Genomic DNA, 27,671 nt, shown 5'->3' with positions numbered 1-27,671 from the left:
CCAATCAGCATGAACTCACCCAGGCAACCCAATATGACAACACTCTTTGGAATCACATTATTCCTTGCATTTCGTGGACAGCCCTATTTCACATTTTACTGTTTCTGGAACACAGTGTGTCTTCCCATCAATGAAATGTAATGTGGCAGAGCTTCTGTTTTCTCCTCCAACGCTGTGATGATGTCAAGAATGCATGTTGCAATCAAAGGCGTCTCAGAATCAAAGGAAATAAAGTATATCTAAGGAATGTTCACATCTCTTCTACTAAAAGCCCAGAGCAGTCCTTAGAAGGCTGTGAATTTGAGAAATGAGAAGTCTAAACCATCTCGTTCAGAGCACTCAAAGAATCCATCAAAGCACACCTGCCCCTGCGTGAGGGTTCACCCCACAATTTCCCATCTACCTGTAGCTCATAAAACTTAGGCTTGGAATCCATCCATATTTGCACTGCTGATAAATAAAGGGAGGGCATTCCCCACTTGTTAGTTCACAGATAACAAGATCTAATTATGCTGCCCAATATATTGTACAACTATGAAATAAATATATGCCTCTATCCTCTCTTTTGACAGAGTCATCCATCCATCCATCCATCCATCCATTCCTACAACAGTTCAACAGATGCCATATTTAAGTTGGGCACCTTCCTCCGATGTAAGGCAGAAAGGGAAATCAATAGTGCAAACATGAACGTTGGCACGAAGTTTAGAATCAGTACAGAATATGGAACATAGAGTGGCTTCACGAGGGAGGTGGAAGCAGCTTCAGGTTTTGAGGGAGGAACAGGGGATACCAGACAGAAAAGACAGGAAGAGGGGCTTCAGAGAACACAGAGTGGCAAGTTCTAAGCCACAGGCTAAGAAAGAGCTTTCACTGGAAAAATGTTTGCTGCCCCCTCTGCCACGTCTAAGACCCAGCACTGATACTTCTGTCACAATGTCCAGCCTGCTAAGCCGTGCTCCCAGGCGCCCTGTGCCAGCACGCTGAGCCAGGCTCTGCCCAGTGTGTCTGAATTCCTGCAACCTCGGCCAGGCTGGCCTCCCGCTCCAGATTCTCAGGCCTCCCACCCCTGGATATGCTTTTTGTTCTGGGGATCTGGCCAAGTTGTTTCACCTCTGTTTCCACTTCCCCATCTGCGGGAGTGGGATGGTTAGTAGCTAACTCTGGGGGTGGTTGTATAATTCCTGGCATGTAGTCGGTGCTCACTGCAGAGGTTAAGTCCATGAGGTGAGGAACCCTGTCTGGTTTGTAAACCAGAAAATTCTCAGTACTTTGAACATGTCTGTTCTAAAGGACCAGATACATATATTTTTTTTAAGTTCTGTGTGGTTAAAACACATAACATAGAATTTACCACCTTAACCATTTTAAAGTGTACAGTCCAGTAGTGTTAAGTATATTCACATTGTTATAACAGGAGATCTCCAGAACTATTTCATCTTGTAAAGCTGAAACTCTACACCCATTAAACAACGACTCCCCACCCCTCCTCCCCCCAGCCCCGGGCGACCACCATTCTACTGTTTATTTCTATGAATTTGACTAGTTTAGATACTGCACATAAATGGAATCATACAGTATTTGTCTTTTTGCGACTGGCTTATTTCACTTAGCACGATGTCCTCAAGGTTCATCCATGTTGTAGCATGTATCAGAACTTCCTTCCTTTTTTTTTTTTTAAATAAATTTATTTTTGGCTGCATTGGGTCTTCGTTGCTGCGCGCAGGCTTTCTCTAACTGCGGCGAGCAGGGGCTACCCTTGGTTGCGGTGTGTGGGCTTCTCATTGCGGTGGCTTCTCTTGCTGTGGAGCACGGGCTCTAGGCACGCGGACTTCAGTAGTTGTGGCATGTGGGCTCAGTAGTTGTGGCTCGCGGGCTCTACAGCACAGGTTCAGTGGCTCAGTGTTGTGGCACACGGGCTTAGTTGCTCCGCGGCAATGTGGGATCTTCCTGGACCAGGCCCTGAACCCGTGTCCCCTGCACTGGCAGGCGGATTCTTAACCACTGCGCCACCAAGGAAGTCCCTCCTTCCTTTTTAAGGCTAGATACTGTTCCATGATATGTACATATGACATTCTGTTTATCCATTCATCCACTGATGGACATTCGGGTCGCTCCCACCTCTTGCCTACCATCAACAAGGCTGCCATGAACATGGATGTTTGAGTATCTCTTTGAGACCCCAATTCTTTTGGATATATACCCAGAGGTGGATTTGCTGGATCATATGCTAATTCTATTTTTAATTTTTGAAGAACCACCACACTGTTTTCCACAGAGGTTGCACCATCTAACAATCCCACCAATAGTGCAAAAGGGTTCCAATTTCTAGGACTGGATACATAGTTGAAGAGTAAACGAATGATATATCTGTTGAATGAATAATAGACATAGCATAATAACACAGTACTTTTTGATGGGCTGACACTTTCCCTCAGCTAACTTACAATCTCATTAAGTATACCCAAGAATAGGAAATAAGGGCAAAATGCCACACTGATACAACTGTAGGAACATACTGGAACCCTCCCCATACAAAGACTAACATTGCTCCCATGACCATGCTCGGTATCAGAAATTCCTCCGGGACAAGAACCATGACTTACTCTCCTCTAAATCTCTGATCTTGACCCCCAAACCCCTGGCCAGGAGGCTGACGTGCAGTGGGCACAAAGCAATATTTGCTGAATGGTGACAGAGGGGCAGTTTCAATCAAGGAAGGCTTCCTGGAAGAAGATGGCTTTGCAAGAGAAAGAAGACAGACTTGCAGAGAAAAGGAAGAGCAGGTGTGGCTGTAGAGAGGGGCCTGACTCATTGGTTTCATCTCATTCCTGAAAGCAGAGGTGATCTGTGTTTAAGACGCAACACTATAATAAAGTCATGTGACATGATGATGCAACATGCTTCACAGGTGCTCAGTTAACACCTGTTGACCAAATACATGATCAGAATGAGAGTAAAACAAACAAGGGAAACATCAGAAAGACTTCTGTATGAGTTGTCAAAATGAGAAATTGGGGGTTCCTTTTAAGCTACAGGGCAATATTCACATGACCTAAACCAGCTTTCCCAGTTCACTACCTCCAGAACAGGAAGCTTGAGAAGAAACTACCTTCCAGCCCTACCCTGAGGAAGCCTCATGACACCACTGTTGGGGCAACCCCAATCCTCAAACTTCTTTCTGAAAATTCATCTCTGCTTCTTAGGAATTTTACTGCCTGTAAACCCAGAAGAATCAACCCATGTCTACAACACTTCTTTTCAAAATGAAATTTCTCCAGAGTCAAGACTCTTTTCTTCTACTGAGGATTTAAATCTTCTCTGTTTCACAGCTGTTTGTCTCCAAGGTGACAAGGCGACACAGGCAGGATGCTACGCCTAGATGCAGCTGACTCACTGCAGGCTTGAGTCCACTCCCTGCACCACTCATGTCACTGCCACCGGAGTCACCGAATCCAGGATGCTCACCAGATTGGAACGCCCTGGGAATATCACCGAGGCAGGCACAACAGAGTTGTTAACAAAGCAACCCCACACCCCATCCCCACTCTTCCGGAGAAGCCTTTGGGGGAACCAGAGGACCCTGTGGCTAGCACACTGCCTGGCTCAGAAAACGTTCGTTGAATGAATGAACGAATGACCACCTAAACAAACACCCTCATACCAAGACTTTCGGGCACACTTTCATTTCCCATCAGAGTCCAGCTGCCAACTGGTCAACACCAGCTAAACAGTGCCATGGAGTCCTGCAAGCCTCTTGCTTTGCGACTGTCTCAAATGTAGGTCACCCTAAGCATCATCTTCTGGAGCCTGGTATGAACCAAACTTCTCTTAGAATCAAGTCTTCTCACCTTCCCCAACTCTATTTCCCTTAAATGACAAAGAACCACAAGGAACTGAGTCTGAGGTGGGAATATTCGTGCCCCAGAGCAGCAGGAGATTTGGCCTCTTCTATCTGCTTTGCAGACAAACCATCCGATGGAAAGTCCATTGGATCCTCAGAGCCTCAGGTGCCACAGGGGAAAACTGAGGATAACGCCCGGGTCTCACAACTGCTGTGTTTGCTGGAAACCAGGGAGACAGAGCAGGAAGAACATCAGACACTTCTCGCTCTGGCAACATGGCAGCCTGAGCTGACGTGGGTACCCTTCCCCCTTGTTATAAACACATAAAATCTTGAATGCGTGTGACTCACGTGGTTTACGATATATAATCAAAAAAGGAAAGAAGAAAAGAGGGGACCCCATGCCATGTACAAAGGCCATGCTCCAGTACACATCTATGTCCAGCTGCACGCACACACACAGACAGGCAGGCCTGCAACAGGGGAACGCAGGCCAATTCTTGTGGGCACGACAGGCTTCTGGGCGGTCCCCAGATACCATCCGGGGCCCTTACAAAGGACTCCATGTGCTGGGTCAGGACGTTCCAGCGTCAGGCTGCTTCCTCTGTGGAAGCGGTTCTCCTGGCTTGCTCTGATACAAGAGATAGGGCGGAAAGACCAGTTCCCTCTCATGGCACTGGGATTATTGTGGAAAGGGGGCCTCTGAATCATTTAAGCCTGGAGGGCCCACATTTGCAGAAGCCAATTTCCCGAGGCAGAAAACCCAACTACTGGCTTTAAAAAAAAAAAAAAAGAGGAGGGTGGAGATTATGGGCTGACCAAACTGAGAAATCCAGGGACGGATGTAACTTCAGGCACGGCTAGATTCACTCAAAGGATATGGTCAGAGAGGACCTAGTCTCTGTCTGCTGGTTCTGCCTTCCTGGAGGGGTGACAGGGGTATTTCAGGCAGGTCTTCCCCCAGGGGGCCACTGGCCTTCAGGTTTATGTGCAGTCACAGCCCAGCAATCCCTGAGGAAGGAAAGCCTCTCTTCCCCCATAGTTCCAATAAAAGTCTCAGGGTTGACTCTGACTGTGTGTGCAACCTTGAACTCAACTCTGTGGCCAGGGGCTGGAACATTCCACTAGCTGGGTATCGCTCATGGGTCCATACGAGTATACGGGCTGGGTCAAGTCCACAGGACCTACGAAGACTAAGGGGAGCTGGGTACTTACCTAAAGGAAAGTAGGGAAAAGAAAGAGAGAAGGAGAAAGAAAAGGAGGAAGGGGGAGGGAGAGAGGAAAAGGAAAACATGGTATAAGCCACAGATAATTTTTATTTTAAGGAATAAAATAGCAATCAATTTTGACTTTAAATAAAACAAAAAGAACAGGGCTTCCCTGGTGGCGCAGTGGTTGAGAGTCCGCCTGCCGATGCAGGGGACATGGGTTCGTGCCCCGATCTGGGAAGATCCCACATGCCGCGGAGCGGTTGGACCCGTGAGCCATGGCCACTGAGCCTGCGCGTCCGGAGGCTGTGCTCCGCAACGGGAGAGGCCACAACAGTGAGAGGCCTGTGTCCGCAAAAATAAAAAAAAGAACAGCAGCAGAACGAGCTTTTGTGTCCTTTTTTACTGTAACAGCTTTGATGAGATATAATTCACATACCATACAATTTACCGATTTAAAGGATACAGTTCAGTGGTTTCAATATAATTCACGGAGCTGGGCAACCATCACCACAATCAATTTTAGAACATTTTCATTTTGCCCCAAAAAGAAACCCCGTACCTATCAGCAGTTACTCCCCGCCAGTTCCACCTCCACCCACTACTGGCAAAAGACAGCCTAACTTTCTGTTTCTACAGATTTGCCTATTCTGAAGATTTCATATACACGGAATCATACAACAGGTGGGTTTTAAAAATTTTGTTCTTTGTGGCAAAATCTACAAAAAAAAACCCATCTCCTGAACTCCTGGTTGAACTCAGGGCCTCTGGTTCTGATGGAGTGGAGTCGGGCCTCACTCCCTGGAATCGTTACTAAGGATGTGGACCAGAGGAGGGATGACGGGCTGGGAGACCCTACCCTGAGGAGGCCTGAGACGGTTGGTACCAGCTGGAGATGGCATGTTGCCCGGCGTGACTCAGCAGCGAGGGCGTAAACCCTCCAGGAGGCCTGGTCCAGGCTTCCGGTCTCGCCCCTGGCATGGTACATGGCGGAGTGGAAAAAGCATGGGCTTTAGTCTAGCAGATGTTCCAAGGAATCCCCAGGGAAGGGCACCGTGGGGTTCTACCCAGCACCTTTCCTCATTCCTGACTTCAGTCGGGTTAGCCCTTCTCCCAGGAAGCATGTGTTCCTGCAGCTCCCGGGTGTGGGCCCAGCTGGTCCAAAACCCTCCCAGCAATTTGCCAGTAATCAGTCTAAAGGACATGTGACCCAACTTGGGTCAAGGAGACCTGAAATTGGAGGTTTCTGGGAAAGCTCTTTCTCAATCTCCTAGAAGAGGTTTAAGAAATGGTGTTTTCTCTCTTCCTCTGGACGTTACAATAAAGGTGCTCAAAGTGGATGCGGCCTGTCTCACTACCAGTCTCAGAGAGAGGCCTACACGTGAAGAAGGACAGGTCTGAAGAACTACGGGAAAATGGAGCGGGGCTCCTGGAATAGACACTAATTCTGTGCTACGTGTCCCATGCTCCACTATTCCCTTCTCTGTGCCCCAAATTGGCCTCCAGGGGCTAATAACGCAAGGGCCCCCTACCCTCTGGCTGCAGGATGGTTTTGGCCAACAGGGAGCCCTAGCAGGAGACAGGAAGGAGGGGGAGAGTGAGGTATCATCCTCCCTGCTGCCCCCCTCTGGCCCCCACCCCTGCTCCCTGTCTGGGGGTCACTGCGAACTGGCTGTCACCCTCAGCCCAAGCCTCAGCTCTGGTCAGGGCCCCTCCTCGTGCCCTCGCTGTCTCCAGGTTCTAGCAACTGTTCCCTCCCCACCCCTAAACTGGGCACTGACACAGGAGCCCCAGGGCCATGTGCCCGGGGCCCCCGCACTGTCGCTGGAGCTTCCCTGCACCTGCCACACCTTCTTAAAGGTCCCTTGATGTGGCCCACAAGCACAGGAAAGATGCTCAAAGGCCTCAGTCACTAGAAAAATGCAAATCAAAACCACCATGACACGCCACGTCATAGCCGCCAAATCAGCCGTAATACCAAAAAGCATAAAGTAAGTCTTGGCGAGGGCGTGGAGAACTGGAACCCTCACACGTTGCTGGGGGAGATGTAAAATGGTCCAGACACTTTGGAAGAGTCGGCAGGTCCTCAAAACATTAAACACAGAGTTAGCAGATGACTCATCAATGCCATCCCTGGGTATCTATCCCGAAGAGCTGAAAACAGGTTTTCAAACAAACACTTGTATGTGAGTGTTCACAAGGGCACTACTCACAACAGTCAGAAGGTGGAGACAACCCAAATGTCTATCAACAGATGAACGGATAAACAACACGTGGTCTAGCCATACACTGGAATATTCTTCAGCCACAGAAAGGAATGAAGCGGTGACTTCCCTGGGGGTGCAGTGGTTAAGAATCCGCCTGCCAGTGCAGGGGACGCGGGTTCGATCCCTGGTCTGAGAAGGTCCCACATGCTGCGGAGCAACTAAGCCCGTGCGCCACAACTACTGAGCCTGCGCTCCAGAGCCCGTGAGCCACAACTACTGAAGCCCGTGCACCTAGAGCCCCTGCTCTGCAACAAGAGAAGCCACCACAGTGAGAAGCCCGCACACCGCAACGAAGAGTAGCCGCAACTAGAGAAAGCCTGTGTACAGCAACGAAGACCCGACGCAGCCAAAAATAAATAAATATCAGTATGTCATAAACTAAACAGAAAGAAAGTGGCTTCAGTATGGACTGGGAGAGAAGTGGGGAGTGACTGCTAACAGGTATGGATGGGGTTCTTTCCAGGGTGATGAAAATGTTCTAAAATTGATTGTAATCAGGGTTGCACAACTCTGTGAATATACTAAAAACCATTGAATTCTGCCCTTTAAACAGGTGAATTGTATAATATGTGAACTATACCTCAATAAAGCTGTTACAAAAGTATAATTTTTAAAAATTAATAAAAAGGAAATGGTGAAAGGCCTTGAGGTTAAAAAACAAAACGAATCAATGTGAGTGAGCTGGGAAGTGGGAGATACATAGTGATCTCACACGGGGCTGTCCAATTCTCTGCTCTATCCAGGCAAAACCCAGCCAACCAGAACTTCTTGATACACCGTCCCAATCAGCCTGGGTCTCCCAGCCCAGGAGGACGCCGGCCCATCAACAAGTGCCCCGGCCTCCTGACATAGCTGTCCACGCGGTGTGCCGTGTAGACAAGCCCTGGAGACCACTCCCCGGCCCAAGGGCCCCTCGGGGTGCTGACGACTCAAACAGCAGGCCACTCCACCTCTGTGCATCTGCTTTTCCCGTCAGAAGGCCCGAGGGCCACCACGTAGGCTGGGAGTCTTTCAGCAGTTTCATTCTCCTGGGATGGAAACTGACACTGGCTGTCACACCCTCTCTGAACAGGGGATGAAAAGGACCAGGGGCCTTCACTCCCTCACAGGGAGCACCTCCTGAGCACCTGGCAGCCACTGGGCTTTGTACTGTGCTCATGACTGGACAAAACGGTGTTGGCCTTAGGAGCTCAGAGACAAGCATGGGGAAACGACAATGATGGATCAGTGCGACACATTTGATAAGGGTAAGCACGGGGGGATACTGGGAGCACCCAAGGTGGCTCCACATCCTACCTTAGGGACCAGGGAATGACAGGCTCATTGCCTACATAATAAACATTACAGAGAACTCCCTGGCGGTCCAGTGGTTAGGACTTGGCACTTTCACTGCCTAGGACGCAGGTTCAATCCCTGGTTGGGGAACTAAGATTCCACAAGCCTCGCAGCATGGCCAAAGAGAAAAAGAAAAAGAAAAAAAAAGACGGGCAAATCTCTTTTCCCAGATTCACCAACCGATGAGTCACCATCCTCTGCAAAGGAGCAGAGAAAGGCCAGGGATACTGCTTTAATAAGTCTTTTCTCCCAATGTAAAGTTATACCAGGAGTGAAAAACCAGTATTCCTGCCTGACACTGTCACAAACTGCAAATGATATAGGTAACCTGAACATTACTCACAAGTTAGTAGATTTAAAATGAGAAGTATACTGAGAAGTATAAAAGGCAAAAAAAGAAACATTTAAAAAATAAAAAAAATAAACATCACAGGGGCTTCCCTGGTGGCACGGTGGTTGAGAGCCCGCCTGCTGATGCAGGGGACTCGGGTTCGTGCCCCGGTCTGGGAAGATCCCACGTGCCGCGGAGCGGCTGGGCCCGTGAGCCATGGCCGCTGAGCCTGCGCGTCCAGAGCCTGTGCTCCGCAACGGGAGAGGCCACAACAGTGAGGGGCCCGCGTACCGCAAAAAATAAATAAATAAAATAAAATAAACATTACAAATGGCCCCCATTTGTGCCAGGCACCAGGCTGGTGCTCGGGAGACCTGAGAGGGAAGGTGCATTCCTGTCCTCAAGGAGCTCAGAGTGCAGTGGACTTGCTGAATAGCACCTCTGAAGTCCTCCCAACCTCCTTGGGATGGCTGAGGTACAACCAGCGGGGCTGGGTGATGGTTTGGATGAGCTGAGTGATGGAAGGGAAATCCATAAACCCAGAATCCAAGCATCCCACCACCCCATTCCTTCCACTCTGGTCCAAAAGCCACCTTGACCTTCTGCCTGTATTACTGCCACAGCCTCCCAACCATCTCCCTGCCCTTCAACCTGTTCTCTACACAGCAGACAGCAGGATCCTGGTGAAACAGTGAGCCAAGAACATATCACTCATCTGCTCAAAACCCTCCAAGAAATTCCTTTCCTTTTCAGAGTAAAAACAAAAGTCCTCAAAGTGCCCACCAAGGTCGTGCACCCGGACCCCATCACCTTTTCCCCCATCAGTGACACCTCCATCACTCACCCCACTCCAGCCACCCTAGCCTCCTGGAGGTTCCTTGAACATGCCACATGTGCAGCTACCCCAGGGCCTTTGCAATGGCTATTCCCTGTGTCTGGGACACATTTTACGCCAGAGCGCCTCACGCTCACTCCCTCAGTTCCTTTGGGTCTTTGCTCACGTCACCTTAGCAAGGAGAGCTTCCTTGAACACCCCATCTGACAGTGCACACCCCCTTGTCTTTCTCCAGCCTCCTTTCTGGTGAGCTTTTCTCCATTAAGCATCTCACATCCATATTAAATGTTTGTTTGTTGTATGTCTCCCCAGTGGAATGTAAGCTCCATGAGGACAAGGATTTTTCTCTGTTGTGTTCACTGCTGTTGCCCAGCACCCCACCCACCATAATGCTGGAATGCAGTGGAAACTCAAATAAATATGTGAGAATAAATATCCAGGTTTGTAGCCAGAGTGGCTGGGTGAGGATGTATGGGAGTCATCTCTGGGCAGGAGTGGGTGGCGAAGGGGCAGCAGGTCATCTGAAGGGATCATGGGGAAAACGGCTTGGCCGTTCTGTGCCCAGGGGCTATTTTTAAGCCACCCAGGGCTAAGAAGGTTTTACCTGCTTTTCTGCGATATTTTAAGTAACTGGAGAGCAATGAGGATGTCAGGGTTACTGCAGCCAATGAGAGTTATCAAGGCCTTCCAGAAGCCCCGGCATCCGTCTCACCCCTTCCTCCGGGGGACCCAGCCCCTCTTGTTAGTGATGATGTATTTGCTCCATGAAGTGCAGGCCTTTCCAGATGCCAACTCTCTCTTTCTGCCTCTGACTACTGGGTTTTACAAGTAGCATGAAGCCCTTTTTCAGAGTCCCATGTGTAAACAAGGTTAAGTGGGGAAGAACCGGCATTTATTCAGGGCCTCTCAGGTGCCACACCCTTGTCCTACATGATCTCACTGTAACCTCCACCCTGCAGTGGATCAAGTGGAAAGGTGGGGAAACTAAGGCTTAGACAATGTAAGTTGCCCAAGCGTCTCAAGCAAAGGACAGAGCAGGAGTTCCCCCCCAGAAGTCTGCCCCAGAACCATCCCATGCTCAAGTTTACGTTCTTTCTACCGCAACACCCTGTCTGTACAACACGGAAGGACTCAGGCTGTTACCTTTTCCATCCTTTAAACTTGGTGTTTCTTCTTTCCGGTTTGAACTTCCTTTCAATGCACTGCACAGGGAGGCCGGGACACAGGTCAGAGAGGAGGGAGGAATAGCTGAGCCCCGATGCTTCGCAAAGCACAGAGCCACGGATCTCACCTTCCTGCTGCAGGATTAAGGCCAACCTCCTTCCCAATCCTGTCCCTCTCACTCCTCCACACCCAAGTTGCATCTGCTTCCCCAGCCCTAGACAACCACCACATCGAACAACGCTTCTCCAACCCCTGGTATGCACTGGCCGTGGCTACAGTCCTGTGCTGGGCAAGTCTCTGCCCTCGGCCCCAAAGGGCCCCTCTAGGGACCCCTTCTCAACACATTAATGCAGCAGATGGAACGTCACCTCGATCTCTGAGGAGCTACTCCTTCAGCGTCCGTCTCAGCCTCTAGCCTAGGAGCACCACCCTCTAATCCCCTGCTCCTAGTGTAACACCAAGGAAGTTCTCAACAAGTGCCATTTGGAGGCACCACTAGAATACAGAATTGGAAGGTACAACCATGCCACTGTTTGCTGAATTAATGCCACAAGCCTATCTGTAGTCAGACATGTGGGACCATCTTTTTGGTCAGTATTCAGGCCAGATGCTTTATCACTCCCATCACCATCGTTACCATCGTCATCATCACCATCATCACCATCATCATCACCATCATCATCACCATCATCACCATCATCATCACCATCATCACCACCGTCATCACCATCATCATCACCATCATCATCACCACCATCATCAGCACCATCATCACCATCATCATCATCATCATCATCATCACCATCATCACCATCATCATCATCACCATCATCATCAACACCATCATCACCACCATCATCACCATCATCATCACCATCATCACCACCATCATCACCATCACCATCATCATCACCATCATCACCATCATCATCACCATCATCATCATCACCATCATCATCACCATCATCACCATCATCACCATCATCACCATCATCACCATCATCATCATCACCATCATCATCACCATCATCATCAACACCATCATCACCATCATCACCATCATCATCACCATCATTATCATCAACATCATCATCACCATCATCAACACCATCATCACCATCAACATCATCATCATCATCAACATCATCATCATCACCATCATCAACACCACCATCACCATCATCACCGTCATCATCACATCATCATCACCATCATCAACACCATCATCACCATCACCATCACCATCATCATCACCATCATCATCATCACCATCATCAACATCAACACCATCATCATCACCATCATCACCATCAACACCATCATCATCACCATCACCATCATCATCAACACCATCATCACCATCAACACCATCAACACCATCATCATCACCATCATCACCATCAACACCATCATCATCACCATCATCATCATCACCATCATCAACACCATCATCACCATCATCATCACCATCATCATCAACACCATCATCACCACCATCACCATTACCATCACCATCATCATTTGCTAGGGCTGCCATAACAAGCACCAACAACCAGGTGGCTTAAAACAACAGAAATTTATTCTCTCACAGTTCTGAAATGAAGGTGTGGGCAGGGCCATGCTCTCTCTGATGCCTCTAGGGAGAATCCTCCCTTGCCTCTTCCTAGACCATGGTAGTTGCCAGCAATCCTTGGCTTATAGACACACTGTCCAGTCACATGGCTGCCTTTTCCCAGTGTGTCTTCACATTACCTTCTCTCTCTGTGTGTCGGTCTCTGTCCATAAATTTCCCCTTTTTATAAGGACTCCAGTCATATCGGATTAGGGCCCACCCTAATGACCTCATTTTAACTTGACTAACTCTGTAGACACCTTATTTTTATATCAGGCCACATTCTGAAGTACTCAGGGTTAGGACTTCAACACAGCTTTATTGGAGGACATAATTTAACCCCTAATAATCATCATCATCAGGAGAGCTCACATTTCCACTTCCAGTTACCACGTGCCAGGCACCATTCTCACTGCTCTCCATGTACTGCTACATAGAGTTCTCACCACAAGCCTGTAAGACGGAAGTCTTATTCACTGCATTTGACAAGTAGCAAAACTGAGGCTCAGAGAGGCTCTGAACTTGATCCAAGATCAGCAAGTTCTAAGCTCAGCCACTAAGGGGCTGTGCTAGGATTCAGCCTAAATCCAGGATCCGAACTCTCAGCCAATCATCTATACCACAGAAGCTTTGTTTCTGACGATGCATTACCCTCCACAGACTTAGTTTCAGCTCCAACAGGATTCCCACCTGCAAGTGTTCAGCAGTTACTTCTTTCAAACAAGAAGTTTAAAATATCATCAGTCCGTTACACTACATAGACTGCAATATTCAATAGCGATTTCAACAAAACTTTTTTTTAATCAAGAGCAAAAAAATTAAGCAACATTATCACCTATGTTACCAATGTGTATCATCTCCTTCTCCCTAAAATGTACTTAATCTTTGCACAATGTCTTTGGTTGCAAGTCATAAGCCTGAGGCAAATAAAATTCCAGTAATTTCCAAGAATGTGGTGTTGGTGCTTTCCTAATAAAGAGATAACTGAGCTCAAAAAAAAAAAAAAAATCATCACTGAACTCAGCTTACCCCAACCAACTCTCAACTTGTTCCAGGATGGGAACACCCCACACAGACACATGCTATGTCCATTAAGATTCTTTCAGAAAAACACGTGTCCTGCACTGATTGGCTCACGCAGCCCTGCTTATGCAACCCTCGAATCTGCTGTTGTATGTAACAGCTGTGCATGGGGCCCCACCCTTTCTCAGGATGGTACCTCCTGGAGCCCCTACAACCTGCCCCAGCAGGTGGCTCCTGATCACCCAGGAGGCACAGGGTGGCCAATGGGAAGAGCGGAATCAGAAGCCTGTGCTCCAGTCCTGACTTCCTTTCCTCCTCCATGTGAGCTCCTCCTGAGCGCCAGGGCCCCGCTCCTTCCAGCCCTTAAAGGACAACATGAAAGAGTTTCTCAAATTTATCAAAAAAGAGATAGTCAAACTCTAAGATAAAAGAGAATGAAGGAATAATTCATTCATCAAACACAAATTAAGCATATGGTCTACCGTGGGGCGGGCACTAAGGACTCACTGAGAGAAATAAGAATGCAGGGGAGAAAGAAAGTCTGTGTGTGTCTGTGCGTGTGTGTGTATGGGGTTGTGTAGTTGTGTGTGTAGGGGTGAGGGTGTGTAGGAGGATGTGTGTATGTGTATAGGTACATGTGTAGGGGTCCATATGTGTGTAGGGGTTGTGTAGGTGAGTGTTTAGGTGTGTGGGTGCATAGGGGTGTGTGTGTGTAGGAACTGTGGTAGGTATGTATATAAGGGTGTGGGTGTGTAGGGGTGTGTGTGTATAGGGGTTGTGGTGGGTGTGTGTGTATAGGGGTTGTGGTGGGGGTGTGTGTAGGGGTGTGTGTGTGTAGGGGTGTGTGCTGAACGTAGGTTCAGCAAAGTACACGACTTGTTCCCGGGCACACAGCAAGTAAGCGAGAGCTGGGCTGACCCCTAGGTCGGAGCAGCTGAAAAGTCCAGGCTGCTTCCTTCCTCATCTGACTGCCCAGGCAGCAGAGCAGGGGACCAGAGCCTGCTAAGCAGAAGCGTGTCCCCAAAGTGAAGTCAAGGAAACTCCCCTGGCAGCAGCTTGGAGGATGGACTAAGGACAGGGCAGTGGGTTGGGAAAGGGCTGGATGACTCAGGGGGAGATCCTGCGGAAGCCTGGCCTGAGGCAGGAACTTTGAGGACACACAGACGGGGCTGGACTGGAGATGCTGGGACAGGCTTCCGCAGAAGCGGTTTGGTTTGGGGGAGGCGTAACAAAGAAAGGCAGTGAGCCACAGGCAATAAGAAAGTCTCCCCTCTTCTCAAGGCTCAGACCTAGGAAGCCAGGACACCAGGAAAACCACATCACGGCTGCACTGCCCGTTCCACCAAAACAAAACCCGAAGAGCTGAAATTGCGGGAGGGGAACAGAAGAGAGAAGAGAGGGACAGACATGCTCCTTCCTCATCCGTCCTCCACTGAAGCCTGGCACCAAGCATTTAGGGATGCAGACAACAGCAGGACCAGGAGCCCAAGGAGGCTGCGGTCTTGAGGGACACAAACATGACTCAGCCTTGGAAACAAGCCAGAAAGCTCCATGTCCTCAACGGCCCTCCCTCCCCCCACTGCCCCTCCCCCGCTCAGTCCCCAGGCGGCCAGTGCTACTGCCTATACATTCTCCCTCTCCAGCTTCTGGGCACGCACTGCCAGACTCCTACACGAGCATCCTGAATGGCCTCCCTGCCTCCAGTCTTGGTCCTCACCCACCTAGTCCATTCGGTCCAGGGCACCCAGAATCACCTTCCTAAAGGGCAAGGGTCACATCACTCCCCGGCCTTAAGCCTTCAATGGCTCAACAGCCTCAAGATCAAGTCCAAACTTCAGGATGTGGCTCCTGCCTTCCCCTCGGGCCTCAGTGCATCCCACCTGAAATATCAGGTTCACTGATGATGAGTCACTCGGTTCCCAGCACAAACCGTGCTATTTGCACCATCTACCTCCTTGCTGAGGTGGTTCCCTGCACCTGGAACTTCCTTCTCTTCCCTCCACTCTTTTTCTGGCTAATTCCTATTCATTATTTAAGATTCAGCTCAAGGATTCCTCCCTGTAGCAAGTCTCCTCCGACCCTCCCTGCAGAGTGGGGTCAGGTGCCCCTTCACAAGCACCTGGTGATACCTTATGTTCCCCTGGGACCGCACAAACCACACTGGCTCACAATCTGCTGCACACATCTGCCCGCATTCAGGAAGGACAATGCCAGTGTACAACACCACAGCTGGCACACAGCTGGCACATAATAAAGAATGAGGGTGTGGGTGGGGAGGGAGCACGGGAGGGGCAACAGGTGTTATGGGTGCTCAAAGACTAAAATAATGGATTACAACGAGAAGGATCAGGAAGGGCTTCACAGAGAAAGTGCATTTGGGCCATTCTTTAAAGAGTAAGTTGTATGGTCCAGCAATCCCATGCCTGGGCATATATCCAGAAAAAACTATAATTTGAAAAGATACACGCATCTCTATGTTCCTAGCAGCACTATTTACAACAGGCAAGGCACGAAAACACCCTAAATGTCCATGGACAGATGAACAGATAAAGAAGATGTGGTACATTTATACAACGGACTATTACTCAGCCATAAAAAAGAATGAAACAATACCATCCATGCACAACATGGATGGACCTAGAGATTATCATACTAAGCAAAGTAAGTCAGAAAGACAAATAACACATGACGTCACTTTTTAAAAATTTATTTATTATTTTTGGCTGTGTTGGGTCTTCGTTGCTGCGTGCAGGCTTTCTCTAGCTGCGGCGAGCGGGGGCTGCCCTTCATTGTGGTGCACGGGCTTCTCTTGTTGCGAGCACAGGCTCTAGAGCACGCGTGCTTCAGTAGATGCGACGCATGGGCTCAGTAGTTGTGGTTCATGGGCTCTAGAGCGCAGGCTCAGCAGTTGTGGCGCATGGGCTTAGTTGCTCCACGGCATGTGGGATCTTCCCGGACCAGGGCTCAAACCCGTGTCCCCTGCATTGGCAGGCGGATTCTTAACCACTGCGCCACCAGGGAAGCCCAACATCACTTTTATGTGGAATCTAAAATACGACACAAATGAACTTATCTACAAAAGAGAAAGACTCACAGACGTAGAGATCAGACTTGTGGTTGCCAGGGGCGGAGGGGGGCGTGGAGATGGTTGCCAAGGGGTGGGGGGGGGAGGTGCGCAGAGAGAAGGACTCGGAGTTTGGGGTTAGCAGTTGCAAACTGTTATACATGGGATGGATAAACAACAAGATCCTAATGTATAGCACAGGCAACTCTATTCAGTATCCTGTGATAAACCATAATGGAAAAGAATATGAAAAAGAATATGTATAAGTGAATCACTTTGCCGTACAGCAGAAATTAACACAACATTGTAAATCAACTATACCTCAATAAAATTTTTTAAAAAAAAGAGTAAGTTGGGCTTCCCTGGTGGCGCAGTGGTTGAGAGTCCGCCTGCCGATGCAGGGGACACGGGTTCATGCCCCGGTCCGGGAAGATGCCACATGTCGCGGAGCGGCTGGGCCCGTGAGCTATGGCTGCTGAGCCTGCGCATCCGGAGCCTGTGCTCCGCAACGGGAGAGGCCACAACAGTGAGAGGCCCGCGTACCACAAAAAAAAAAAAAAAAAGAGTAAGTTGGATTTTTGGCTGGTGGAGAAGATAGGGAAAGGGCAATCCGGGTAGAAAAAATAGCAAGACTGCAAAGGCATAAACATGTACAAGTTAGTGGTGGTTTCAAACAGGATGGTGGGCTCAGCATAAGGTGATTAGGGGAGCATATAGTAGCCCCAGAATCATCTAGATGTTATGTGAGGTGGGCACTCCCTTGAGTATTAGTATTATTTTGGTGGGTATGGGCTACAATAACAGAAGTCAACTCAAAGTCGTCTCAGGGTAGGGTATTCAGTGTCTTGTTCCTTCCATCTTTCTGCTCAGACACACTCAACATGTTCTCCCTAAGCAAGGCCCCTCATGACCCCAAGATGGTTGCCACAGTGCCGGGTATCACATGTCAACCCTACTATGTCCCATAGCAGAAGAGAGGCTGTTTCTTTCAAAATGTCTCCTTTTAAGATGGAGAAAAATATTTCCCCATCCTCCCAGCAAATTCCCCTGCATATTTTATAACCAGAGCTGTGTCACATGCCCATGCCTACACCAATGACTTCCAAGGGGGAAAAGACCACTGTGGTTCACCCCTGGGGCTGGGACTGACCTCCCTTAAAGGCCCTGGAAGGTGGGCTTCTAAAGATCAATGTTCTGTCAGCAAAGCAGAAGGGGAAAGGGTGTTGGATAAGCAAACAACAGTGTCTTCTACAACTTCTCACCCGCTCGCCTCTGAAGTACACCGTTAAACAGTCTAATCTGCAAATATCCCACATCTCCACCCTTCAGCGGTTCTATTTTAGTTCTGAGGAAGTAACTGTCCTAGGAGAGGAAACTGGCGAAAGGCTATTACTGGAAGGTCTATAAACACCACAGTTTGCTTTTCTGGATCAGGAGTTCCGTGACAGTGGAGGGATAGGAAATAGCAGGGATGCCTGCATTCCAGTGAGAGACCCCCGAATGCCATGGTATAGTAACTGAGAGTTTTTACCTTCCTTCTTGAACAAATGTTCTCCTTAGGCCTCCAAAAAAAATAACTACCACATTCCTATCACAAAGACTGTGAGCCAGCTACTCTCAGCCTTGGATACCCACTCTCTCCATGTACTGAGATCCTACCCATCCTGGACTGTAAGTTCATAGAGCACCTCTTCCCCAAACCTTCCTCTGACCACCCCACTGGGATCACTCTTCCTTCCCCACACACTCATGGCTATTCCTGCATAACTTTCCTGTGGTGAGGACGGACATCAGTTCAAAATTATGAACAGTTTCACATCTTTCTCTTCTAATCAACTATAAGATATTCTAGCCCACGGACCTTGAGTTTTCACCTTTGTATCCTAGGTGCCTGGCACAGAGCAGGCTATACAGGAAAAGTTTGTGCAGGGGAGACTCTTCAAACTGAATTTGTTATTTGTTTTTTCCTCCCGTTTGGAACCTACTCGCTTTTATTTAGACCTGATTATGTGCCTGGCACTCGGCCACTTTCTGTATATATTGCTTTATTTAACACCTTTTTTAAAAGCCTGCAAGCTTTTTCAACATTTACAGAAGCAGCAGCTCAGAAAAGCTAAGAGAAAGGTGAGGGCCAGACTCCCCCAAGACCACATGAGGAATTAGGGCATGGAATTCAAATTCAAGTCTTCAGAGGCAATAGTGCATCACAGTCGAGAGTGTGGGCACTGAACACAGACTCCTTGCTTAAAATCTCGCCACCTATGAGGTACATGACCTTGGGAAAGTTAGTTAGTCTGTGTGTGTCTCAGTTTCCTCCTCCATAAAATGGGAGAAAAAGAGTGCGTGTTTCATAGGGTTAGTATGAGGATTAATGAACTCATGTAGGAAAGCTGCTTAAAATAGTGCTCAACGTGTATGAACATACAATAAATATTAGCTATCGTTATTGATTCCAAGTCCAGTGGTTTTCCTGTTGCTTCATGACAAATGCTCCCACCTACACCCACCACATCAACTCAGGCACGAAAGAGTGATCTGGCCAAAGGACAAACCCCAGAGAGATCACGAGTTCCACCGTCCAGAGGAGCAGCCTCAGAGAACAGCAGGTCAAAGATCACCAAGGCAACGCGACGCACAAACTCCATCCCAAAGGGGTTCCCAGCTGCAGCTCAGCCCTCATTTGCGGGGTCTGGGTGGAACTTCCAGGGGAAAGAACATCACATGAGACAGGAGCCATTCAGCCACCCCGGGGCCCAACTACTGCCCAGACGCCAACCCCTTAGTCTACACAAGCTCTGAGGACCTGAAATGCTTGCAGCTCTTCCCCGGAAAACCCAGTGCCCACGGTGGTGAGGCGGCGAGGTGAAGGGAGTCTCCAAAACAAGGTGTCGCTGAAGGATACGTGGTCCCTTCCGCCTTGAAGAAAGACCCCTCACCCTCTGTGGCTCCCCCCTTCCACATTCATGATCTCACTGCGACCTGCCAGGGAGGAGGGTCAGGACAGAGTTATCACCACCTTGACACAGGTGAGGAAGGGCGGTTCCAAAGGAGGGTAAGTGACTGCTCCTAAAGGCCACGTAACTAGTCAATATCAATTTCCGGACTAGAACTCAGGACTTCTGAGTCTCAATTCAGTGCTCTTTACCATTATTTTATTCTGTCTTCTGCATCAGTATTTGTCTTTTTCAGTACATACAATTCTTTCCTTCCTAAATGCTTACTGTCTTCTCTGCACTGGGGGTTGAGAAGATGAACAGGCATTTTAAGGCCCAGCTCATACCTGTCCCCCAACCCCGGCTCTGCAGGGTGAACACACAGGAGGGGCTCAGTGAGTGCTTGCGGATCTGAATCACATCTTCTTATTGCTAGTGTTCTGATAAGGATTCTGGTTTTCTTTTCTCAAAATGGCAATTTTTACATTTTTGTAAATGTTCTTTCTTTTCCTCGTCTGCAAAAGAAGACTGAATGTATTAAGCCGGCTGGTTTCCAGTTGGTGCCTACAGGACAGGAGAGCTGAGATCCCTCTACAAGGCCAGGACCCCAAAGGGGTCCTAGACTCTTTTGAAAGTGGGCCTGAACTACTCCTCTCTCCAATGCAGAGAAACGGCAAGAAAGCTTGTTCTGCCTCAGGGTCTGGATGGTGGAAAAAAAGGATTCTGTGCAAACTTTGAGGCCCTAAGTATGGGTGAAGGGTCCAAACAGACAGCACTGGACTGGGGTTAAAAGTCTTGAGCCCAGTAGCTACCACAGAAACGTGCCCAGGACTCAGGAAACTCTTGGAGCCTCGGCGGAAGGACAAAACCGCTCTGTAAAGCCACTTCTGCTCCCCGGGTATGAGCCACGATGTCCCGCAAATCAGAAGATGCAGGAAATGGGAGAAGTGGTTCCTCAAGTATTAACATGACAGGGCCGCCTGAACAAAGAATGTCAGTGTATTTAAAACAAAGATACGAAATAAGAATGAGAAATTCTCACGCAAGAAGAAGACCCAAGGATTAAAAGCCAGGATGATCTGAAAGACAACCAAAGAGAATTTCTAGAAGTTAAATGGAGAGTCATTAGAAATAAAAACTCAACGATGAGAAAATCCAACAAATGTGGCAACACAGTTGGGCACCAGAAGCCAATGGACTTCATTCAGCCCCTCCCTGCCCAGTCAGTGCCTGCCCTTTGCTTGTGCCCAAGGGAGGAGAGGCACAAGGGGAGGAGAGGAGTAACCCAGACCCCCCACCCCTCCCCCTCAAGACGCGCAGTCTGAAGGGGAGGCAACCATAGCAGCAAACACGTTTCCACACAGCATAGCAGCAACTGATGCTCCCATTTCTGGACTCCTTGTGCGGGACGCTTTTCCTACATTATTTCGGTTCAGTACAGAAAGTGTGAGGATGGGAGGGAAGGCGGGTCAGTAGCAGACCCCAGAATCTTCTGGCTTCCTCTGGGCCATCCTGCATCTACCAAGGTCACAATCACAATGGAATGTTGAGCCCTCTTTTTTTCTTCCCGCTTCCATTTGCAAAAATCTTTTTCGTGGGAAATTTCAAGAGTAAGAATAGTACAAGGAACACACATCCCTTTACCCACGTTCACCTGTGGTTAATATTTTACTCCATTTGCTTTTTCCTTTTTTTCTCACTCACATATAATTTTTATGTATTCAGAAAATACATATAATTATTTTCTGAACCATTTGAGGACAAGCTGCATATATCACAGTCTTTCACTGGAGCACTCTCTCTGTGTTTCTACTCAAAAGGATAATTATTTCAATGCGAAACTACAATGAAACAGGCACCAATATCATTACACAGGCAGGGTTCTATAAAGGCAGAAGCCTTGCCGGAAAAACTCATGGTGAGCCCTGTTGAGGGACAGACAAGCCATTGCCCAGAAACCACACACGGGCTTGCCTCTCTCCTTCCTGTCCTGCCCATGACGACCGGGACTGGCTTGGTTCCCCGGAACCCCTGCCGCATCTGGGGGAAGTGCTGACGGGCACACTTCTCCAATCCCAGGTCTACCCAGACTCCACCTGGGACCCCTCCGTTGGAAAGACGTTGCTTGCTCACTTTTCTGGTTTTCTAACTCAGTGCACTTTCGCATTTCCTGACTTAGAGAGGTAGAGGAAGAGGAAACGCCAAAAATATTACAAGGCCAGCTAGTTGGTGGCATTTCCAAGGGATGGGGGCTGGCAGGGAAAGCCCAGGCAGCAAGGGACCTCGGTCTCTGCAACCCGGTGCTTGGGTAGCCAGCAGAGCTGATGGGGTCCCCCCAAAGTGCTGAAGGTCTCGGGACGCCATCTGTTTCTGGGGAGCATCTGGGGGCAGGAGCCCATCTTCTCCCAATAACGGAGAGGCGTTCCAAAGCTGGTCTTGATCACCCCCTCACAGCGATGCGACTACACATCACATCGTGCTGCGTTTCCCTTATTCTCAGAAGGTGGGGCCACCTGCCACAAAGCACGGGAGGCCAGGCCCTGGGGTTGTTTTTCTCCCCTCATGCTTCAGATGGATTTGTCCTGATCAAATCACACGCCTTCTCCTGAACTCAATTGTGGCCAGTGGCCTGCTTTGGGGACAGAGCTGGCTGAGGCTGGGGACCCTAGCCGTGGCTCGGGACCCAAGGTCTTAGCTGTACAAAAGGCACATGTGTTGGGATTCACACTGTGCCCGCAAATCAACCACAGCCGACATTTAAAGAGAGGACCGACCCCCTCAGACCCCACCCCTTCCTGGGAGTGGATACGGGGTACGTGGGCTGGGAGAGGGTGATCATGGGTTGACGAGTTTAACTGATTCCTGAGGTGGGGTGAGAAAAGTGAGTGTCCTGGGTTGCCGAGCGAGCAACCTGGCCTGCAGGCCTGAAGGATGCACAGAGAAATGAACCCTCAACTCCAACTCCTCACAGAAAGCCGGGCATCAAGCAGAGCTTGAATGAAGGAATGAATAAACCTCAATGAGGGAATGAACATTTGGGAGGGCAGTGAGTTTACAAGTAGAGACCGACTCCCACCGGGGTACCGCTACCTCCAGGAAGATTTCCCTGGCCTCCCCTCGCCCACTGGGTTAGCGGCCTCTCCCCAGACCCCCATAACCAGGCTTCCCCTACCAGCCTGCAAAGATGTCAACGTCCTAACCCCCAGGACCTGTGAACGTGTTCAGCTACATGGGTTACACAGCAACGAGGAGTTAAGGCTGAAGATAGAATTAAGGTTACTTATCAGTTGACCTTAAAACTGGGAGATTATTCTAGATTATACAGTGGCCTGATGTAATCAAAAGGGTCCTTAAAAGCAGAAGAGAGGAAAGAACCAGAGAGATGGCAGCACGAGAAGGACGAGGACCAACACTGCTGACTTTGAAGATAGAGGAAGGGGTCAAGAGACAAGGGATGCAGGAGGCCTCTAGAAGCTGGAAGAAGCAAGGGAATAAACAGATTGTTCCCTAGACCTCCAGAAGGAACAGAGTCCTGAGCACACCTTGAGGTTAGCCCAGTGAGACTCATTTCAGACTTCTGACCTCCAGCACTGAAAGAGAATAAATCTGTGTTGTTTTAAGCCACTAAGTTTGTGGGAATTTGTTACAGCAGCAAGAGGAAACTAATACATCATTTATCATTAGACTGATCCTAATATAATGTAATTTTTATTTATATGCCTATCACTGCCATCAATAATGATGATGATGATGACAGCTAACATCTGTTGAGCACTTACCACATGTCAGGCCCTGCAGCAAATTTTTCATACTATAAAATTTCATACAAATTTCATATAAAATTTCATACTTCTTTTCATATAAGATACTATAAAAAGGTAACTTCAATTGAACACTATGGTGACGGTAAACACAGGGATCTGAGAGTGGGAGAGGGAGCTAGAGGCACCTTCAGGGAGTTAAAGACGCAGGTATATTTTACAGGATGAGCAGGAGGTAGCCCAGGAGAGAGGAACAAAGTCCCAGGCAAGAGGAAGAACACAGCAGACCCTCAGAGAGATGAAACAGCAGGACACGTCCCAGCAAGCATTTTGGTAGCTCAGCTGCAGGCTGATAATTTCCACGTTGGTGCCTCTCGTCCCTAAGTCTCCTCTGAGGTCCAGAGTCGTGTCTGCCTGAAATCTCCACCTGGACGCCTCGTAGACATCTCAAGCTCAGAACGGCCCCCGTGGAACCTGTCTCCAGGCACACGTTTCCCCAAAGTCTTCCCTGTCTCTCCAAATGACACCCAGCTGTTCAAACTAGAACCCAAGAGTCATCCTTGAGTCCTTCTGCCTGCCCCAACCTCATTAAATCCATCACCAAATTTCATCAAGATCCAACCAAACAGGTTGCACTCACTTCTCTCCACCTCTACTGGCACTGATGGAGGTTCCACCCTGATCTAAGCCACCCTCATCTTTCCTATTACTGCAGTGGCCTACTAACTGGTCTCCCTGCTTCCACTCTCGGCCCGCTGCGATCCACTCTTATAAAAAAGCACCTGGTGGCACAGTGGTTGAGAGTCCACCTGCCAATGCAGGGGACACGGGTTCGTGCCCCAGTCCGGGAAGATCCCACATGCCGCGGAGCGGCTGGGCCCGTGAGCCATGGCTGCTGAGCCTGCGCGTCGGGAGCCTGTGCTCCGCAACGGGAGAGACCACAACAGTGAGAGGCCCGCGTACCGCCAAAAAAAAAAAAAAAAAAAGCAGTAAAAGTAATCTCCTAAAAATGCCAATCAGACCCCACTCCTGAGCCTAAACTCATCCAAGTTTCCCTTTGCACTTGATGGGGGGACTGCCCGCAGCACGGTGTGATCTGCCCCTGCCTCCCTCTAAAACCGCACGCTGTGCCATTTTCCCCATCCCGCCCCGACTCCCCTCACTCCCAGGAACACATTAAGCTCTTCTGTGCACAGAGGACTTCGCACATTCTAATCCTTCTGCCTGGAACGCACTCTCTCCTGCAACCTCTCTGCCTGGCCAGTTGCTTCTTCTCAATTCTTCAGCCTCAGAGAGGCCTTTTCCTGGCAAAACTAGAACTCCCACACACACACCCCACCCCACTTCACTTTGGTCATCGGGTGGATCCCTTGTGTGTGCTTCCTTGATAACAAGAATCACAATCTTTCATTTGTTAGAAGTTACCTGCTTCTTTATTTTTGCCCAGCTCCTCCAATGGAATGCCAGCCCCATGAGGGTGGGACCGGGCCTATCTTGTTCATCGTTGTATCACCAGGACTTCACACAATGCTTAGCATGAAGCAGGTGCTCAGTACAGGTTTGCTGAACTGACTCATTGAAAGAGAAAAAGTGCGAGGCTGACACTGAAAGATGAGGCTGGAAATGGAAGGCCTTGAACACAGGGTCCTATTCACCTTTGCACAACTGGCACCTTCCACAGGGGAGCCACTTAGCAAACGTGCAATAGAAAAATGAAAGAATGACTCAAATTCCAGATGAATCTGAAAAGTGCTGTCCTTTCTGGTCAAGGTTCCGGAAGCAGCTCCCTCTCCTCCTTGGGACTTCTCAGGAGGTAACATATCCAGGGCATATAGCAAGTGCTCAATAAATGCTAGCGATCACTGTTACTATTGCTTACATGGGGATCATTCATGCATCCCATAGAAAAGACCTGTTCTCCAACCCATGCAGATATAGTGGCTGGGAAAGAAATGGGAAGAAGAAACACAGGAGGGGAAAATGAGAATGGGACCACGGGATCCAGTCATATTCCACTGAGAACTTGGAGGGAAAATGCAGAAACAACAATGTTCCAGGTTATACAGGTTCCCTTCTTTCCTCTAGACTTCAGCCACCTGGGTGCAGCATGGAGATGGCCCACAGGGAGGCGGGTCCTCAGGAAGGGTGAGGGAGGGTCCCATTTGTCTACACACACTCATTTGGGGGCCTGCAAGCCTTCGACTGATTTTGCAAAATCTGGCTCACTGTGGCTGGTGAGGAGTGGGGAGGTGGAGAGAATTTCAATTTCCTTCACCAAATGGCAAGCTTTAGAAAAAGTCCTTCGTCTCCAACGTTATCACATACTAAAAATGAAAAACCAGCCATTCGGAGCTCTCGTAGGGAGAAAAATAGATGGGCTGCCTAGCTCAAAAGATACAGGAGGGCTGGAAATCATGTCTAGAGAACATCATACGGTACATTATGTGCTAAGATATTGCCCTTTTTTGGACCTGGGAGTTTCTATTTTTTACAGAAGAATGGGAATAGAGAAAAGTCATTCCTATATAAGAAGCCACCCATTTTATATTTCAAATCCATTTAGTGGCTGAACAGTAGGGGTTAGGGAATTTTTTTCTTTTAACTCTGTCTCAAAATATGTAGTTTCAGATAACTGCATATCTCAAAAAACAGCAGCAATAACAAACAAGATAGAACAAGAGAGGGCACTGAAACGATGAAGGTTATAATGCCAGGAAGGCGTATTTCCCAACATTTCATGGCTGACAGACCATAAACTGACATTAGTGAAATGAGCACTGGACGGGGAGTCTGAAGCCTGGCCACGTGACTTTACGTAAGTCACTTCACCTCTCTAGGCCTCGGCTGTATAACAAGAAGGGACTGCGACAACTATTCTCAAAGATTTGATGCTTCCAGAAGACCTGCATCTTCTCTTCCTGCATCTTCCTCCAACTGCAAAACGGAAAGGCCTTGGGCTGAAGTTTGATAGATAAAACTGGCCTCAATATTGAATTATGTTTTACAATCCCCAAACATTTCTCAGCAATCCATGCCCTGCTGTCATCCCAGAACCCATTCTGCTAAGACAAACTGACCGAGTCTACGGGTAAAAAAGTAGAAGAAAGTTCTTGTTCTTTCTGATTAGTGCAGGTAAAGCTGAGGTCACGCTGAGGATGGTCTGAAGTTGGCTTTCCATCCCCCTGCTCTAGTGGAAAAATAAATTATTGAAGGAAACCGCTTTAGGAATGCCCGAGAAGAACTCTCGGGATGTAGGAAACCGCAGAACACCAGACGCCAGCGAGTTTCTTTTTTCTTTGAAACTTCATGTCGCTCTCAGAAAATGCAGCAGGTCCCCAAATGGTACAAGCAAAAAAACACAAGCCACGTCCCTACCTTCCCGTGAACAAACCCCAACCCCGAGTGGGAATTTTTTCCTCAAGTTCCGTTCGCTGAAATTAAGTGGCCTGGGGCCTGCCTGGCAGCGCCGAGCCCCAGCCGGGGCCGGGGGCCGCGGGGCCTGGCCGGCCGTTCCCGAAACGGCGGGGAACTTTCCTCCGCCGCGCCCGAGACAATGCCACGGCCGGCGCCCGCGCCTCCGGCCGGGAGGGCGCCGCAACGGCGGGGCCCCGGCCCCTCTCCGGGAGGGCGCGCGAAACCCCCGGGGCGGCGCCACCCGTCCCACCCCGCGCCTCGGGGGCGCAGACCCCCCTGGACGTCTGAGCCCGGCCCTGCGGACCCCGCGGCCGGCGCCCTCCCCGCGCACCGGGCACCCGGCCGCGAACAGAGCCGGGACCCTCCCGGCGCCCCGTGCCGGCGCCTCTCCGCGCGGGGGCCGGGCAGGGGGCGCCGACGACCCGGGGCGACCCCGCGCGGCCCCGCCGAGCCCGTCCAGGCGCCCCGCAACTCACCGGGACCGGGCGGGCCGCTGGGCATTATTCCATCGCGGGCTCGGCACCGGCTCCTCGGCGGTGGCGGCAGCGCAGACGCCCGCGCCCCGGCTCCCCTCAGCCGGCCGATCGCGGCTCTCGGAACGGAAAGCGGGCGGCGGCCGGAGCAGCCGGCGAGGCGGCAAGCGCGGGCCGGGGGCTGCCCGAACGCAGAGTGCGCGGCGGCGGCGGCGGCGGCGGCGGCGAGGCGCGGGAGCCGAGCGCGGCGCAGGAAGGGGCGGGCGACCATGTGCCGAGGGGAGGAGGCCGCAGCGAGGCGCGCGGCTCGGACGATCCCGCTCGGCGGCGGAGGGCGCGGGCTTCAGGAAATCCGAACACTTCGACAGGAAATCGGAATCCTGACTAAGCATTCCCGGCCCGGGGGC

The 27,671-nt window shown here is 49.7% G+C and overlaps 1 protein-coding gene across 8 annotated transcripts in view; it reads right to left on the bottom strand.

Moving 5' to 3' along the window:
• Window positions 1-27,671, bottom strand: part of ASAP1 (ArfGAP with SH3 domain, ankyrin repeat and PH domain 1) — a 350,901-nt gene extending 323,230 nt beyond the window's left edge. For 7 of the 8 annotated variants that reach the window (XM_067711252.1, XM_067711247.1, XM_067711248.1 and 4 more), the window contains exon 1: window positions 27,268-27,671. In XM_067711252.1, the coding sequence (XP_067567353.1) occupies window positions 27,268-27,656 (389 nt within the window). In that variant the 5' untranslated portion in view covers window positions 27,657-27,671. The remainder of the gene's footprint in view (window positions 1-27,267) is intronic. The other variant, XM_067711256.1, reaches the window with a different exon arrangement.

Source organism: Pseudorca crassidens, chromosome 17 (genome assembly GCF_039906515.1).
Source record: "Pseudorca crassidens isolate mPseCra1 chromosome 17, mPseCra1.hap1, whole genome shotgun sequence".
NCBI lineage: Eukaryota > Metazoa > Chordata > Mammalia > Artiodactyla > Delphinidae > Pseudorca > Pseudorca crassidens.
The sequence above is the reverse complement of the archived record's forward strand: the minus strand, read 5'-3'. Positions and strand labels throughout refer to the sequence as shown.